Genomic DNA, 15,756 nt, shown 5'->3' with positions numbered 1-15,756 from the left:
AAACATGTGTTTAGTAAGAGATTTGTGCCCTGTAATTTTCTTTGGAACATTTGTCACTGCTTGTGTGATTTGTGCAAACTGTTTGTATTCCACCTGAGATCAGAGACAGTATCACCAGATTCTTCCATGTTTCGCTAAATGAGACCAAAGGCAAAGCTTGCCATGTGCAAGCATTGTCTCACCTGTGTGCTGCTGTGTAGCCACAACAAGCCTGGTTGTTTTTAGCACAAACACAAGCGCCCTCACACTGCTCTTGTGTTTACCTGTAAACAGCACAGACATCACGCGGTAACAGCGATGTCTGAATCTGTCCACGTCCAGCCTCGTTTCCAAAAAAACTAACTGCGCATTTTAGCAGATGTTTTTAAAAAGCTCAAATCCTTAACAGCATCACTGTCACACAAATTAAACCATTCACAATGTTCTTTGAGTAGAAGGGGTTGAAATCACGAGTCTACCAATGTGACATTATTTTGGTGAGGAGGTGATAATCACAAGACTGAGAACAGATTAACATGATAATGATGTTCCTGGAAAATGCTTAAAAATACACTTGTATGTCAGCTTGTTTATTATAACCACCACCAGCAGCACCATCTGTGAAATAATCCTGTTCAATACAATGAACACTTCAAATGGAATGGCTCTGAATAATCCCTCCTTTCTACTAAGAAAACATATTATACTATATGTTTTGCTTTAATTCCTCGGTGTTATGAGAAGCTGTGCAAGTGGAAAAAATACACTTTGATGGAACCAGGATTCTAAACAAACCAGCAATGACAGCTACAATAACTCAGAACCTTTTCTTTTAGGTAGTTCAACAAAATAACACTTTGTTGAAGATGAACTAGAGGTTCAGCAGGCTGGTTTTTTATGGTTAGATCATAAGTTATGTCAATGATAAAATATTCCACAGGATAAAATGCAAATGGGAGTACAGTATTTTTGAGGTGTTACGACCAATTGTACTGTATATACTGTAATACTGTACATTATATTCTGATAGAGAACCCAAATTTTAACGATGAATGAATCAAGGAATGCATTCCAAAACTCACATTTATCTTAGCGATTGTCTCAAAATATTTATTTACTGGCTCTTGTTGTTTTCCATAAAGTTTGAAAGCTGTGCCCACCCTCTGCTCTCACAGAGTTTCAGCACTTCTTTATGTTGATGTGATGTTTGTCACACTGCTGACCCGTGATTAACACAACAAGGGTTTAGTGTCCATCAGCTGCAGTGGGAACTTAGCTTTAACATCCCACAGAAAAACAGCCTGTAACATTGTATGGCTCTCAAAACATGTAATGCTCCATGACTGTTCGACTTTGTCTTTCTCTGAAACACAACTTAAACTTTTCAAAGATGTCTCCATGTTTTGGAGTTCACTGTATTTTGATCTTTAAAGCACTGTTGTAGCAGGAACAACAGATGTATTCATTCAACAAATTTTGGAAAATATGAATAAAACTAAATACTGTATATTTATTGGATTATTATACGTAGATGAAAAAGAGACATTAAATAAGAGGCAGTTACACTTCTGGTACTGTTTTGCAGTAGTTCTCTGATACATGTAGCTTATTGTTCAGTTGTTGCCGCTGTATGAACTCTGAGGTTTCCTCAAGGATCTGCCCTGGGATGTGGAAGTCAGCTGGCGTGTTCTGCTGAACAGCTGATTCCTGAAGGCCCTCAGTCTCTGGCTCTTCTGGGCTGGCTCTGCTATGAGAGTTGCAGGGCTCCAGATTGCATCCAGTGCCCTGAAGGAACTGCAAAAAGTTCTCCTCAATAGAGGCCTCACGGCTGGGCAGCTGCTCCCCTTGGCTGGGCCCGGCCCGCTTGAAGAGGCAAGCCAGGTGTCGGCCCAGCTCCTCGCGAATCTGCCGGTTCAGGCAGCCATAGAAGAAGGGATTGGAGGTGAAGCAGAAATAGCCTATCCATGTGACCACATCCTCCAGCTGGGCCAGAGACGTGGGAGCAATAGAAACCACAGCCGAGTAGAGATGAAAGGAGAAATATGGCAGCCAGCAGCAGAGGAATTGTCCTCCCACTGCCACCAGGACCACCGCAGCCTTCCCACCGCTGAAGGTCCTCTGAGGGGTAGTGCGGGCACCAGTTCCACCAAGGCTGGTCGCCATAGTGGAGTGGCTGCTGATAGACTCGGACCGTTGTTGCGGTGTGTCCATCCAAGTGGGAAGTGGGCCGTGCTGCATGGCTGCTACCCGTGCCACCTTGAACATGTTGCAGTAGACCACCAGAATGAGCAGCACGGGGCACAGAAAATAGATAAATGTAAAGAAGACAATGAAAAGCAGCCGTGTGGTTCGGCCTCCCGTCCAGTGGAGGGAGCAGTGTCTGTGACCCTGAATGAGGACCGAAGGAGTCCCCACACCCTGGTTCCCCTGGAGCAACCATCCCAGGAGAGGCAGCACTGACATGACAATGGCTTTAATCCAGATTCCCACTAGTACCATCACCGCCACCCCAACTGTCATCTTCACCTCATGACGCATGGGGTGGACGATATAGTAGTAGCGCTCCACGTTGATGGCACAGATGGTGAGGATGGCAGCGCTCACTAGACACACACTCAAGCAGAGGTAGCTCCGACACAGCGCCTCGTCCACAAGGATTTGGTCTGACAGCATCCCCAGAGGCATCAACACCAGCGCTGCCAGCAGGTCCACCAGACACAGGTGGAAAACGAAGGCAAACTTGCGCAGCTGCTGAGTTTTAGTGATAACAATCATCACAGCCAAGTTCCCCACCACTGTTAACACATCAATGATGAGCATAGCACACAGTGCCAAAGACTTGTTCAGATCCACCCCACCTCTGATGCTTGCAACGGGTGGGGTCACGTTAGAAATATTCGGGTGCAGTGAGGCTGAAAATATGGGGAGGCCGGAGAAAGAAATGTTCCAGGAGGGGCTCGATGTGACAGGGCGCTCCATGAGAGGATGGAATTAGGAGGAGAGAGTCCGCTAAATTTCACAGACCCATCACCCATCCTCCCCTGTCATAGGGTGTATCTGAGAAGCTCAGGCGGTGGTGTATGGCATGGCACCTGGGGCTGTAGAGGACCTGATACCTGGTAGACTTTAGCCTGGATCTCTGCAGACAATCACAGGAGTTTTCACAAAATTCCTTGTAACTTTAAGTGAAGCCGTCCTGCTCTCTCCAAGATGACCTTCAGTTTGAAAGCTCTGAAACAAAACAGAAAGTCCTGTTTAGAAGTAGGCAAGTCAATGTTTTGTGTTAATTTTTTTACAACATAGCATGATGCATTCATGAAATATAACACTGTATAATTTATGTAGGTCATTTAATGATGAAAAAAAACATCTAAATTTACATTTTCATTTAGAATATTATATGACCAAAACATTGATGGGTAGTAGGTTGTCATCCCAAAAAACCCCTAAATCATCCTTTGCTTTGAGAAAATCCCTAAAAACCATCAATTTAATCTGTTGCAAATACTGAGTACACTAGTATACTCCTCATTTCTTAGTCCAGCCATCCATAAAAAGACAAATCAAAGCAGACTTAGATTAATTCCAACCTACAACCTACTAATTGTCAAAATGGCTTTCAATGCATTCTTTTGCAAAAACATGGCATGACGTATTTCTGTTGCTTTGATGCTGTGAGTTGTCGTGTTGCTTTTGTGCTATAGCTGTAAAAACCTCAGACTTGATGCGGTCTGCACTCACTTGTAGCCTAGGTCACAATTTACTACGTATTTGACATCTGCACCCTCGGATGTGTTGTTTTCAGGGCAGCCGGTGCCTCAGGGAGAAGCTAAAAGCGCAGAGTGGACCATATGTCCCTCTTAACAGGGTCAAGAAGCAAACTGCATGAGCGAATAAGCAGTGAAACTCTGTATTACAGAGCTCCATGCTGTCTGGAGTGATGGGAGTAGAAGATCAATAAACACTTTTCGCGTCATTATAATCGTGGCATGAAAAAATAAAAAGTTAATCTTCCTATAATGTTCTCATTTAGAAAATACATTTTGAAACCAATGTAGCTTTAATAAATTATAATCAAAAACCAATGTAAATGGTGGCAGAGCACCTTCAAGTGTGTATGAGGCCTGGCGCTGTGTTTATTGTCATAACCTCACCTAGACACAACACACTGAAAAAGCCGGGAAACGTGCAATAAGGTAGTATAGTAGTAAAGTATAACAGACTGCCTGTTGTTTTCTTGGCCATGTACGCACATCAAGCAAGCACAACAATTACCTTGCAGATGCAGGCGCACTATAGGTGGCCTTTGCTGAATAGGTCAAAGGGTTACAGTCACCTTTAGCCCAATAAAATAACCAATAAACAACATCTCAGCTATGATGTCAACAACTTTAAAGCAGGCCTCTGGAGATTCTTCATCTAATCAGCATTCATTGTTTTGTTGCTCTCTGGTGTCTGGGGTAATTTTGTTGCTCTAAGGACCACCAAAATTATAATTCTTCCACCAAGTCAATAATTACCACAACTCTGTTAAGCGAAATGTTCTAGTCCCACAAACATGCCATTATAAAAGGATACAAATTAAAAAGAATGCCCCTGTTACTTCTTTAAAATGTATTGTGTTAAAGTGGATTTTATCAAGTCAAAACTACACAAACAGAAATATTTAAATAATAAGAAGAAAACCTAGCGAGGAAGGGGCTCACATGCAGTACATCCTCCCATTTAATGTAATCAAACCAGTGACAGAAGTACAATTTAGAGTCAAACTCTGCCAGAGAAGATCCAATTTTTTTTAAACAAAGCTAGAATTTAAGTTTACAGAAAAACCTCTCCGGCTGCCGGCTGGTAGCCACATGACCCAACAATATGCACATGACACGGTGTTTACTGCCAGGAAAAAACTAGCCTGTTGTTTTCTTTCACTCCTCCGCAGCAACATGCAAGTGACAACCAGGAGTTTAAATTAGCATACACCTGTGTCAGCTAACAGGACAGGTATGTGTGGAGATTTGTGTGACAATAAGTCGGTAACATACCTCAGTCTGGAGAGGGCTGCTTCCTCCTCTGCAGGTTCACAGTCTACAGAAGGAGAGCCAACCTGTTTTGCTTTCTCTCCCCCACTCACAGCAAACACACTGACACACCACATCACAGAGAGAGATAGAGAGAGAGAGAGAGAGAGAGAGAGAGAGAGAGAGAGAGCGAGAGAGAGAGAGGAGAGAGAGGGGCACTCTTGTGTCTCCTCCTCACCTGGCCCCTTTCATCTTGTCATCAACTCACACCCAACCAAGCTAACCATCCCCATCCCACCAGAAACACACACCTCCCTCCTCTCAGCTGTCTTCTAGCCAGGTCTTCGATTCAGGTGGGAGAGAAGGAGCAGAAGGGAGAGATGGCGTAAAGAACAAAATGAGGAGAGGGTGCCTGTCTTCAAGCCTATGATGCACAAAGATTGGATACACCACATTTCCATGCACACATGCACTGTCTCCGGCATGCGCCCAGGGCAACTGCAGAACCGTGCGGAGCAGACAGGCAGGCGGCGGGTGAGCAAGCAGCACCCAGCCTTCCTGCTCTCCACTGGGTCTTAGTGTCTCACTACCTCTGGGCTCCTCATGAAGGGATGCCTCTGCTTTTTGACCCTTCCCACGAATCTTACATCAGGTCCCACTGACAGGCGTAGATGTTGCCAACAACGTGGAGAGAAAATCACCTTTATCCTGTGGATCAGCATTTCTCTGATTTTCTTTCTCCTTGTGCTCAGCTCCCCAAGATCTCTGTTCATGCACAATCCGTCAAAAGCCCTCTCACAAGACTGCATTGTTGATTCGCAGAGAGAAAAAGAATCCCAGTGGTTAATGTTAATGAGCTGAGATTAACATTTACAAAAGCCCGGCCCACACAACATACATATTACACTGAACTATTCCCTGCCCTGATGAAGGACTTTGTTTACCACTGGAGTGTGAGAAGTAAAGTATGATCCATATAATCCATATATATATGTATGTATATATTGAGTAGGTATATAAAAAATATAAGAACAGTACAGTTGTAGCAAAAATTAGCATATGGTTGTGTTTGGAACATCTTTGATTTTTGGACTGTTAGTTGGACAAAGCAAGACTGAATGTTACCTTGGTCTTAAATAACTTGAATAAAGCATTAACATCTTCAATGAAACTGAAAGAATCAAGCTTGAGAACTACTTCCAGCAAACAACAACAACAAAAAATCTTGTAAAACAAGATAAACAGACTAAATATGTGTAGGCTGGAGCTGTACAGCTCATTATGACTACTCTTCTTACAATGCACAACCTAGTTGGCATCTAAAAAATTTAAATTTTAAGTAATATCAGTCAAAAACACCTCAGGTTATGTAATGTTGGGATCGATCTCAGCCCCAGAGATATGATTGGAGACATGAGGCAGTTTGGGAGCTTTTTCAGTTGCACTTTATGAATATCATAAGATAATTAGTACAAAATCCTGTGTTGTTCTCTTACATTGTGTCATGTTTGGGGATATCTCCTTAGCTTGAAAATGTTGTTTTGGGAATAAACCATTGTAAAGGTTGTTTGCTCCCTCTGGTTTATGTCCTTTGTTATTCTTTCTGTGAATCACACTTTTAATAATCATGCCAAATGAGATGATTAAATAACAATGTGCATTGGACACAGGAAGTAACCTTTTGATGTATTGAGGTGGCTTGTATCCGTTAACTGGACTCATTTTTTCATGTTACTGTATTTTACTGTGATTCCCTTATTTATCCAAACAAAAGTGTATGGGCTTAAGTTTTAGGTTTCCTTGTCTCATTTGATGCTCCGAAATGGCTTATTCCTCCCTCAGGATTTGCATGAATGGACTTTCCCACACATCAGTATGTGACATCTTGTTTTCATGCAGTGTATTTCCTGAGAGATTCAGTTGTCAGTGGAAGTGCAGCTCCACAAACCCTGATTAGTTTATGAGTCAATGCTTCTTGTTACTGAAAAATCAATTGGTAAATCGAACACATTTTCAGTTATTGATCAAAATAGGGTGTTACTGTTTGACAACGGTTACTCGACATGAATCTGTTGCTATTGCTTTTGAGTTGATTTTGTAACCTGGACAGTTAGATTTTCACATTGTGTGCTGTTGCTGCTGCTACTCTTGGTGCGGTTGCTCATATGATCTGTAGGAAGAAGACAGAATCAGATAGTACGTTTCCCATGAAATGTATTTTAGCAATAAACTAAAGGCAACTGATGACACATAATGCCTTTAGTGTTTCTATGTATAATCATCCCAGATGTGATGCTACTACTAAGGCGTTTGGAAGAAGGAAATGGAGTATATTGGTTCATGTTGTTAATGCTCCACTTTTCAAGTTATATGTACTGTGTGTGTGCATGTGTGTGTGTGTCCTGTGACTGAGCTTGTGTCTGAGGTGTTGAATAATGACAGAAATAGCAGCTATTCGCTCATGCCAGCAGCACCAATCACAGGGGAGGGAAATACAATGGTTTCCATGGCAACCATGACTTCAGCCCACCTCACCCCCCAACCTGCACCACCTCCAACCCCCACCTTTATCCCCCCCCCCCATCCCACCACCACCCCTCCAATCCAGATAAGAAAAGGGCAACAACCTTTAGAGCATAAATACACACACTCTCATACACACTGCATGCTTTACCAGCCATTAGGAGTGTTCAATGTGTTTAGCAACCATGTTGGGTCGGTGATTATTTTAAGCTTCCCTTTTCCCCTATTTACCGGAATACAGGTGGGATGATTCATGCTAAATGACAGCTGCTGATCTAATATTGTTTCCATTGTGATCTCAGATCTCATCAGTAGGGGGAGCTCTCACATTTAACACCTGAAATCCCAGAAACGATCTTTCTCATTGGGAACATCAACAATTTAAAAAAACACTGGTAAATTCCCACAGAGCAGGACCTTTTAGGACATTTATTTCTTTATAAGGTTGTAATGCAGAGCAGTCATCCAAAATAGATTTCTTAGAGTGTGTTTAAATCTACTGAAATGGAAAGAAAGAGTTTCAGCAAATGTTGATCCACATGCTCCATTAACTCATGTTAAAGTTATTAGGGCATGTAGAGCTTGACATATTTTATCCTGGCTAGTTTTAAACATTTATTCTGCAGCACTAAGAAAACAACCCGTGACAAATCAGACACATTAAACCCCACAAAACACATTGTTTTTAAAGAAATAGGTATTTTACAGCAACGATTTGAGTTTGATGTATAAACTGCCTGATTGAAATCTACTTTTTTGTTGTTGTTTTTTAAAGTTGACTTTAACATAAACATCATTAGTACAATTTGGGATCACTTGCTGGGAGAGAATACACTGACCAGTGACAGTAACTGGTTTGTGCCTTTTAATTTCCCAGACTAATACACTGGAATCCAAAAAGACACAATTAGCAATGTTTGTTGGTTCCAGGTTGGCACTGTCATCCTCTGCACATACTGAGTCACTGATGAGTGCCAACGCTCCGGGCTGCTGTCTGTCTGGAGACACGTAATAACACCGTACCGAAAATAGTATTATAATAGTATTAGTAAAAGAGTATATTGCAGGCATTTGAGTTATTGCTGCTGATTCCAAAGTGTCATTTTCATTTTTTATTTTTCCATATGTTTCAGATTTGTGGTGATGCTAGTGACTCTATTACTGACTGTGAAAATACGTAAAACAACGTACCACCTCAAGCCCACAGATGCTCAATGACTCTTTTAAGTGTCGCACTTTTTATTGTGAGAACATCATGACTCCTCTTTGAGTTACTGTTTTTTTATTCACTTACCAACTGTGACTAGTTTCATGTAACAGGACTGATTCATTTTTTAGATTCTGATTAGCATAACAATTTGTCTTGCCAGTGGAACTATCTACATATTGAATAACTTTTTGATGTTGTTGACATTTTGATACTTCCAGAGGTGACAGCGTCCATGAATACTTTTTGGTTGCATTTGTAGCATCTGATTGGTGGTGCAGTGAGGTGAGATGTCCTTGGTTAAGTCACAAAAGGCCTTACAGGGGCTTTGCTGTGCTTTACACTGCGGCAAGACACAACCTTCATCTGTGAAAAGCACACACAGCTCCGAACAATTTAAATGGACCTGGTGGACCAGAAATACAGTGTGAGATAACATAACATAAAGTGTATCTGTTATTTTGGCCATGCCCTGTAAGGACAGTACATGGGGTGATCAAAATAACAAGGATTCTTCTTGATGGCTGAGCCATCAAATAAATACCCTTTTAAACCCACCATGAATTTATTTTTAAAAGTACATAAAAAAATACGTTAGTACAAAGTAAAACAAAATTATGAAACATGAACATCGAGGTTCCATTAGAGCATTTGAGGTTGTTTTAAACAAAAATACCTCATGCAAGTTAAAATGTTTTGATGAAAACATGGCCAGAAACCAATACAAATATACAACAAATGTATAAAAAATTAATTTTTATTCAAAAGCAAGTCTTTATCAGCGTGTTTAGAAATTATAAAAATAGTTAGATGAGAAGCTTGATACCACTCTCATAATTATGTTGCATCACACTCTTCCCTCTCAGTCTTGAGCAGCACATTAACATCCATTTATTGTTTTACTGTTTATCTTTCATGCAACAACAAAACTTCTAAATGTGGATGTTTATTTCTGTAACAACCTCTTGTGAGAACAACAGTTACATAGGATTTAACATACTAACACCAAACCCAAAGCTGCAGTGTAATTCTCATAGAAACCAATCAGTGCAGTCAGTTGATTAATGGCTGTATCAGCAAGAAGAACCAAGACTGAGGCTTTCACATCTCCTCCCCTCTGCTCTGTAGGTTACCCATCATACATCAAAAGTATCTTCTGTGCTGATAAGGCAGAATATTTGCATTTATATTCTGGATCCTCTTCCTTCACTCACACAACAGGACGTTTGAACTCAGTAGTTTTAGATGTAACATCAATATCCACCATAAATATGGACACTCAGCCTTTTGATGAAAGTCCATTTACTGTCAGTGTGCGTCTGCACAGTTGAGCCCTGATGTATCTTCCCTTAGCCATGCACCTTTCAGTTATTGATTTTTCCATTTTGATATCATGGGAGTCATTGTAATCTGTAACTTTTTATTTTTCATAAGAGGATTATTCTCTCCATTTTCTCCACAGAGAAAATGTGTAGTTACATAACAAATGAGCTCATTCTTTATAAAATAATGAAACCTTAAGTCTCTTTTTTTTATATGGTTATTTTATCATTATGTTGCAACATAACAGCATCATATAAATCCAACATTATTTCAACAATAGTTTTATTGTCGTGGTTCAATAAATCCATTTCAATCTCCTAACTCATTAAACAATGTATTATGTGAATACAGAATATGTACAGAGTTGGTGTTTGTTAGTGGACTCTGACCTCGTCTTTCCCCGCAGGCAAACATCAAGGCTCAGCCTCCAGAGATTGGGGGGTTTATTAAGGTCAGAGTCTACAGGTGATGCAGGAGTGGCGGGTGGATGAGACCATTATTATAACATTAGCTGCAGTGAAACAAGGCTTAGAGCCTACCATGCTATCAGCTCTGTGATGCTCAAATGTTTGGCAAGCATAATATTTGTCAATCTTTGCCATCTTACTTTAGCCTCTTAGCATGTTAACATTGGTTGATTAGTACCCCAAAAAAACTAAGTACAGCTGAGGCTGATGGGAAAAAATTTAATATATATACAGGCCATGTGGCACTCATGAAAATCAGTGATTACGTGCTTTACAAAGAGAAGGTAGAAGACCATTCAATAATTAAAGTGAAAACTGTGAATTTTTGAGAGATGAAAAGGGACCCATGTCTGTACACAATTTCATGACAATCTATCCGATAGTTGTTAAGATATTTATGTCTGGACCAAAGTGGTGGGCAGACCGACCAATTGACATTTCAATCCATACCAACGCTGCTATTTAGAGAAAAATCTTGTGTTTCCATTGTAATTACTTTCCTTCTGTGTGACTGCTATGGCAACAACCAAAATTACACTCTTTCTCTCTCTATAGCCTTGTTTCTATTCAATTGTCAAGCAAATTTTAAGCAAACGTTTTAAATGTTGCATAAAAAGGGATGCAAATTAGGCACGTTTCCATCAACTCGTTTGGAACAAATAGGACACAACGTAGTTTCGGCAGAAGTTGGCGCTATAAGCTATATCTGCCAGTAATTAAAATAATAATTAGAGATGCAGCTGGAAAACATGACAAGTTACTTTGGCTGCATGCAAAATCACAGATCCCACGATGGCCACGCCGAGACCCATTGGCGATCGGTTGGTGTCAGGCATTTGACCTTGAGTGGTTAAGGTTAGGATAAGTGATTGGTCAAGGGATAGGACATGAATAAATGGGGTTACGTTACCTTGCGTAAGCCTGGAAGCCTGGCCAATAACTGCTATTGAAGGGCGGGTCTTGGCGCGGCCATAGTGGGATTTGTTGCTGGCCACATCTAACCCATGTACAACAGAAAAATGGAGAGAAGTCGTAAGGAATTTGGTTCAATTGGGCAAGTTTGAGTTGTTCTTTTAGAGCTAGCACTGCTAGCACTGTTTTCAAGCAGCTTTTCTAATGTGATCATTTAAAATTTGCATTAAAAATACAGCATATGAATGGAAACACGGCTACTTTCACATTTTTCACTCGTTTTAAAGAAAAAAAAGCTGTGATCATTATGGCTTCATGACACGTTAAAATTGAATTACAAAAATACATGGTAATCTTTCCTTCAAGGCAGTTTATAACAGCGTAAACGCCCTAGACTGCTAAGTGAAATAAAAAGTTTTTGTGTGTTAATTTCTCATTGGCTCAAACTGCACGACCTATTCTCTCTGGTTTGACAGCTGATGAAAAAGCATTACTCATTCTAACTGTCCAACTGAACATTAGGTTACAGAAATAGTCATGGCATAAATATTAATGAGAACATCAAAATGTGAGTTAAAAGGTCAAACACTAACTCAACAACTTGCCATGTCTTTTGTACAGTTTGTGAGCTTTTCACTCAGTCACGTTACATTAAAACGTAGTTCTATCAGTCGTACTGCTGCTGGTCTTTTCTCTTGAAACCAGCTCCTATGAGACTACAGAACTGAAACCCATCAGCATCAGGTGAGGAGTGCAGTCAGACACCAACAGTAGCTTTTTTCCTCTCAGTCCTCATCTTTTTCTTTCCACTGCCATCTTGCTGTATCTTCCGTCCTCATTATAGCCAGCCAGAGAGAGACGAGTCCTGGAGGCGGGATGTTGTGAAATCAGACAGATGCTGCAAAGTTAATAATGCAAGCCAGCTGTCAGAGTTCTGAACGCTTAGGAAAGCTAGTCAGGCACTAAGACACAGTGGTTCAACTACTTTAAACACATTCTAACTTCTGCCACAGCAACACATGCACACTTTTACAGTACAACTTTTGTCCTGCAAAAATGCAAAATACAAACCCGTGGAAAAAAGCAATTGCAACATTTTGGGATATACCCTGCACTTATTTTCTGATTTGCCAAGAGTCAGATGAAAACGTTGATATCACTGAGAGTTGTATCAATCTTCTCATCTAGTAAATGAGTGTATTTTCCCAAATAAAAAAAAAACCTGCAAAACTTTGGAGAAACAATCAATAATAGACAAGAAACACATTGAGGACCTATTGAGGATTTATCTCTATGGTTTCCATATGTAATCTACATGCTACAATTGGCTGCAGTTCAAATACACCCTGAACAAGTAAAAGGTCCGGCCTTATTGACCTTTATTTGACCTTTATTGCACATGATCCAAGATATTATCTCTTCTCTGTTAAGTAGTTAATAGTGACTGAGCTTTAATCCACATTCACATTCCACAATATGTTATGTGCGATCAATCATTAATACTAAAATATTGTTCTAACTAATAATTTATTATCATCTAAATAAAATTTTGATTGATTTCTTTCCCTTATATACCTTGCAGGGACATTACGTGTATTATACTCAATGCTTTTTAAATGAGAAAAAAGGGGCTTAACCCAAAGCCTTTCAAATGTGTTTCAAGCTTGAGCAGAAATTACAAAATAATAATACTGTAATACAGTATTGACGGAATGGAAAATAAATATTGTGCATGTGTAGATATGTGTGTTCGTCAGATTGTAGAAAAGTACAAAGGTTTTCTATTTTGGACAACATAAGCAAACGTGACGTTTTTCTTTTTCAGCCTAATCAAATGTAAAATATCAACAGAAGTGGAAATCCATTTACAAGGTCACAAAGAGGACAATCCCAGTTAAGTGGTCAGGGGCACCGTGTCATCTGAGAATCACAGTGTTATCCCTGTGTGTTTGTGTAAGAGGAAGAGGTTTGTGAGTTTTGTTTGTACTTGTCACTAGGCACACAACTCTGTGGTAATGACAGCAGAAACAGGATGGAATTGTAATAATGACCCAGCATTAAACCCTTGTTTCCCAGAAGCTGCCACACACTACAGTACAAAGAGCAGAGAGCTGAGATTAATAGAGGCAACAGAAAGAGAAGTAGAGCCTTCTAAATCCCTTAAAGCTTGCCACAACGCTGTTACCAGAGCTGAAGATTATTACAGACTGACACAGGCACAAAATAAATCTGTTTAATTTACAGTAAAGCTCTCTCTCCTTGTCTCTCTCTCGCTCTCGTGATCCCCAGAGTGGTGGGCTTTTTATCTTGATTGTGGTTTTGTTTGCAGTGTGTACGACCCCCCTGGACCCTGGATAACCATTATCATGACACAGATGTCATACAGCAAATCTGAGGGTACCAGGGTTGCTGTTGCTTTCCAAATGAGTCACATGATGACTCTGAAGGCAAAAATAAACCTTAATTTATTCACCGGGAAAAGGACAAAGAGAGGAAAAAGGAACAGGTAAAAGGATTATTTTGGAGAAGTCAAATAAGCATGATGTACAAATATTATGTTACAAGTAAAGGTCTGCACTTAAAAGATGAGTTAAAGTTGCTCTTATCAATATTTTTATATTGATATGGATCAACTCATCAGGTTTAATGTGAAAGATGTTGCTCACAACCTCCAGATGTTTCTCAACCCACTTCGCAGTTCCCCTCACCCCTACTGAGACTTGTAGAATTGTTTAAACTCGTTGCTTCGGTTTTCACATCCCACAGGCAGCTGTTTTTGACAAGAAAGCTGTAAAAACCTACCGTTCACTACCAGCGCAGCACCAAACATTTAGCAGCTAAAGATCCAAATATTCCCAAGAGGAGTTGTTGAAGACCAAAACAGAGCAAAAAGTTAAGCAAAAAGTGGATGTCGTTCTCCTTCAACTAAACTGCATTCTTAATAAGGTTTTGAGGGAAACATATTTTCTCATGGATTATGCTTGTTTTCATAGTCCCTCAGAGTGACTAGACCACAACACGAAAATTGTACACAACCCACCCTCTCACTGGATGCAGAAATTGTATGTACAGCTCAATCAAATGTTACAGTATACATCACACAAAAAAATCCTTTTCAACCTTCTCAGAATGAAAGCCAAACACTGTTGTGGATTTGTAAAGTGTAAAGAAGAAAATGGTACTGTAGGTGTGTGTGTTTGCTCGCCTTTCTTATACTGTAGGTCTCTTTTAAAAAGTGGATCTTAATACTTTTTAAAAGAAGAAGAGATTAACTAAGGTGTCTTTCCTGCAATACATTATGACATCGTAAAAGCAGCAGGTGTAAATAATAACATAAGAATGGTTGAATTCTGTTTAGCTGATTCAATTTTCAGGGTCCTGTGATTGTGCCTGCCATCTTACTGTCACGCTGTCATGCTAACTGGGATATTTGAATAGAATACAATGGAGCCATTGTTAATTAACTTTTCATACTACGATAACAAGTAAAAAACTTCTGCTCTGAAAAGGCCTGTAACTGTTTATTTTCTGGTACATTTTTAAACTGAGTTTTGTGAGATTTTTTCCTATCTGTAAAAAATATTTCTGCTTTTTCCAACTGAACTGTGCCACACTACCACAGTGAGCTCTTTCAACCCTGATGCTCGTTCCCAGGCTATATATCTGTACCTGCTGAGTGAGTGTCCAGTCATGGCTGGAAGATGGGGCACATGGGAGAGCAAACCCGCATCTGAATAATAGATGCATTCTTCAACCCCAAAGTAACTGACTCATTCACTTTCTCATCATACAGTGCCATCAGCATCCGCAGCTATTATATAACAACTGCAAAGGCCAGTTCCAGCTTAACAGGGTATGTCTGTCTGTCTGGAACTGCTGCTGAATTGGCTTTTTGGGCTGACTTCCTACTAGTACATTGGGGGATTGAATAAACCACTCTCTGGCAGGATAGAACTATGAATGAATGTTGATTAGAGTTTAAAGTTTAAAACCTGTTTATAAAATCCTCTTACTGGAGTCACGGCAGTACATTCATGCAGGAGTGGGTGCGTCTTATGCAATCAGGGCAGTTGTTTTGTTTTGGCTGGCACTGTGAAGGCCAGAGTTCAGGGGGAATGAGAGGAAGTGATGCTAACAGGGGGATGACCTCATCCCAGTATTTGATAGTAGTCAACCAGCTAATGATGGGAATCAAGGAGGTGTGCCTGAGCGCTTTGAGAATGATATCTAAATTTAGAAGCAGCAGAAAGCATTGGCGTGCCTATTAATCAAAGAGGAGTACACCGAATTACATTAGCAAACACAGACACTTCTGAGTAACCGGCTGTGT

At 40.3% G+C, this 15,756-nt stretch overlaps 1 protein-coding gene across 1 annotated transcript; it reads right to left on the bottom strand.

Moving 5' to 3' along the window:
* Nucleotides 1–1,329: 1,329 nt before the first annotated feature.
* gpr61 (G protein-coupled receptor 61) lies at nt 1,330–5,871 on the bottom strand. The gene is made up of 2 exons (XM_034877624.1): nt 5,019–5,871; nt 1,330–3,210 (listed from the first exon to the last, which is right to left on the bottom strand). The coding sequence occupies exon 2, from the start codon at nt 2,956–2,958 to the stop codon at nt 1,540–1,542; it is 1,419 nt and encodes a 472-aa protein (XP_034733515.1). The 5' UTR covers nt 2,959–3,210; nt 5,019–5,871; the 3' UTR covers nt 1,330–1,539.
* Between the last annotated feature and the right edge of the window lie 9,885 nt (nt 5,872–15,756).

This window comes from Etheostoma cragini, chromosome 7 (genome assembly GCF_013103735.1).
Source record: "Etheostoma cragini isolate CJK2018 chromosome 7, CSU_Ecrag_1.0, whole genome shotgun sequence".
In the NCBI taxonomy this organism is placed as follows: domain Eukaryota; kingdom Metazoa; phylum Chordata; class Actinopteri; order Perciformes; family Percidae; genus Etheostoma; species Etheostoma cragini.
This window is presented reverse-complemented; position numbering and strand designations above follow the sequence as displayed.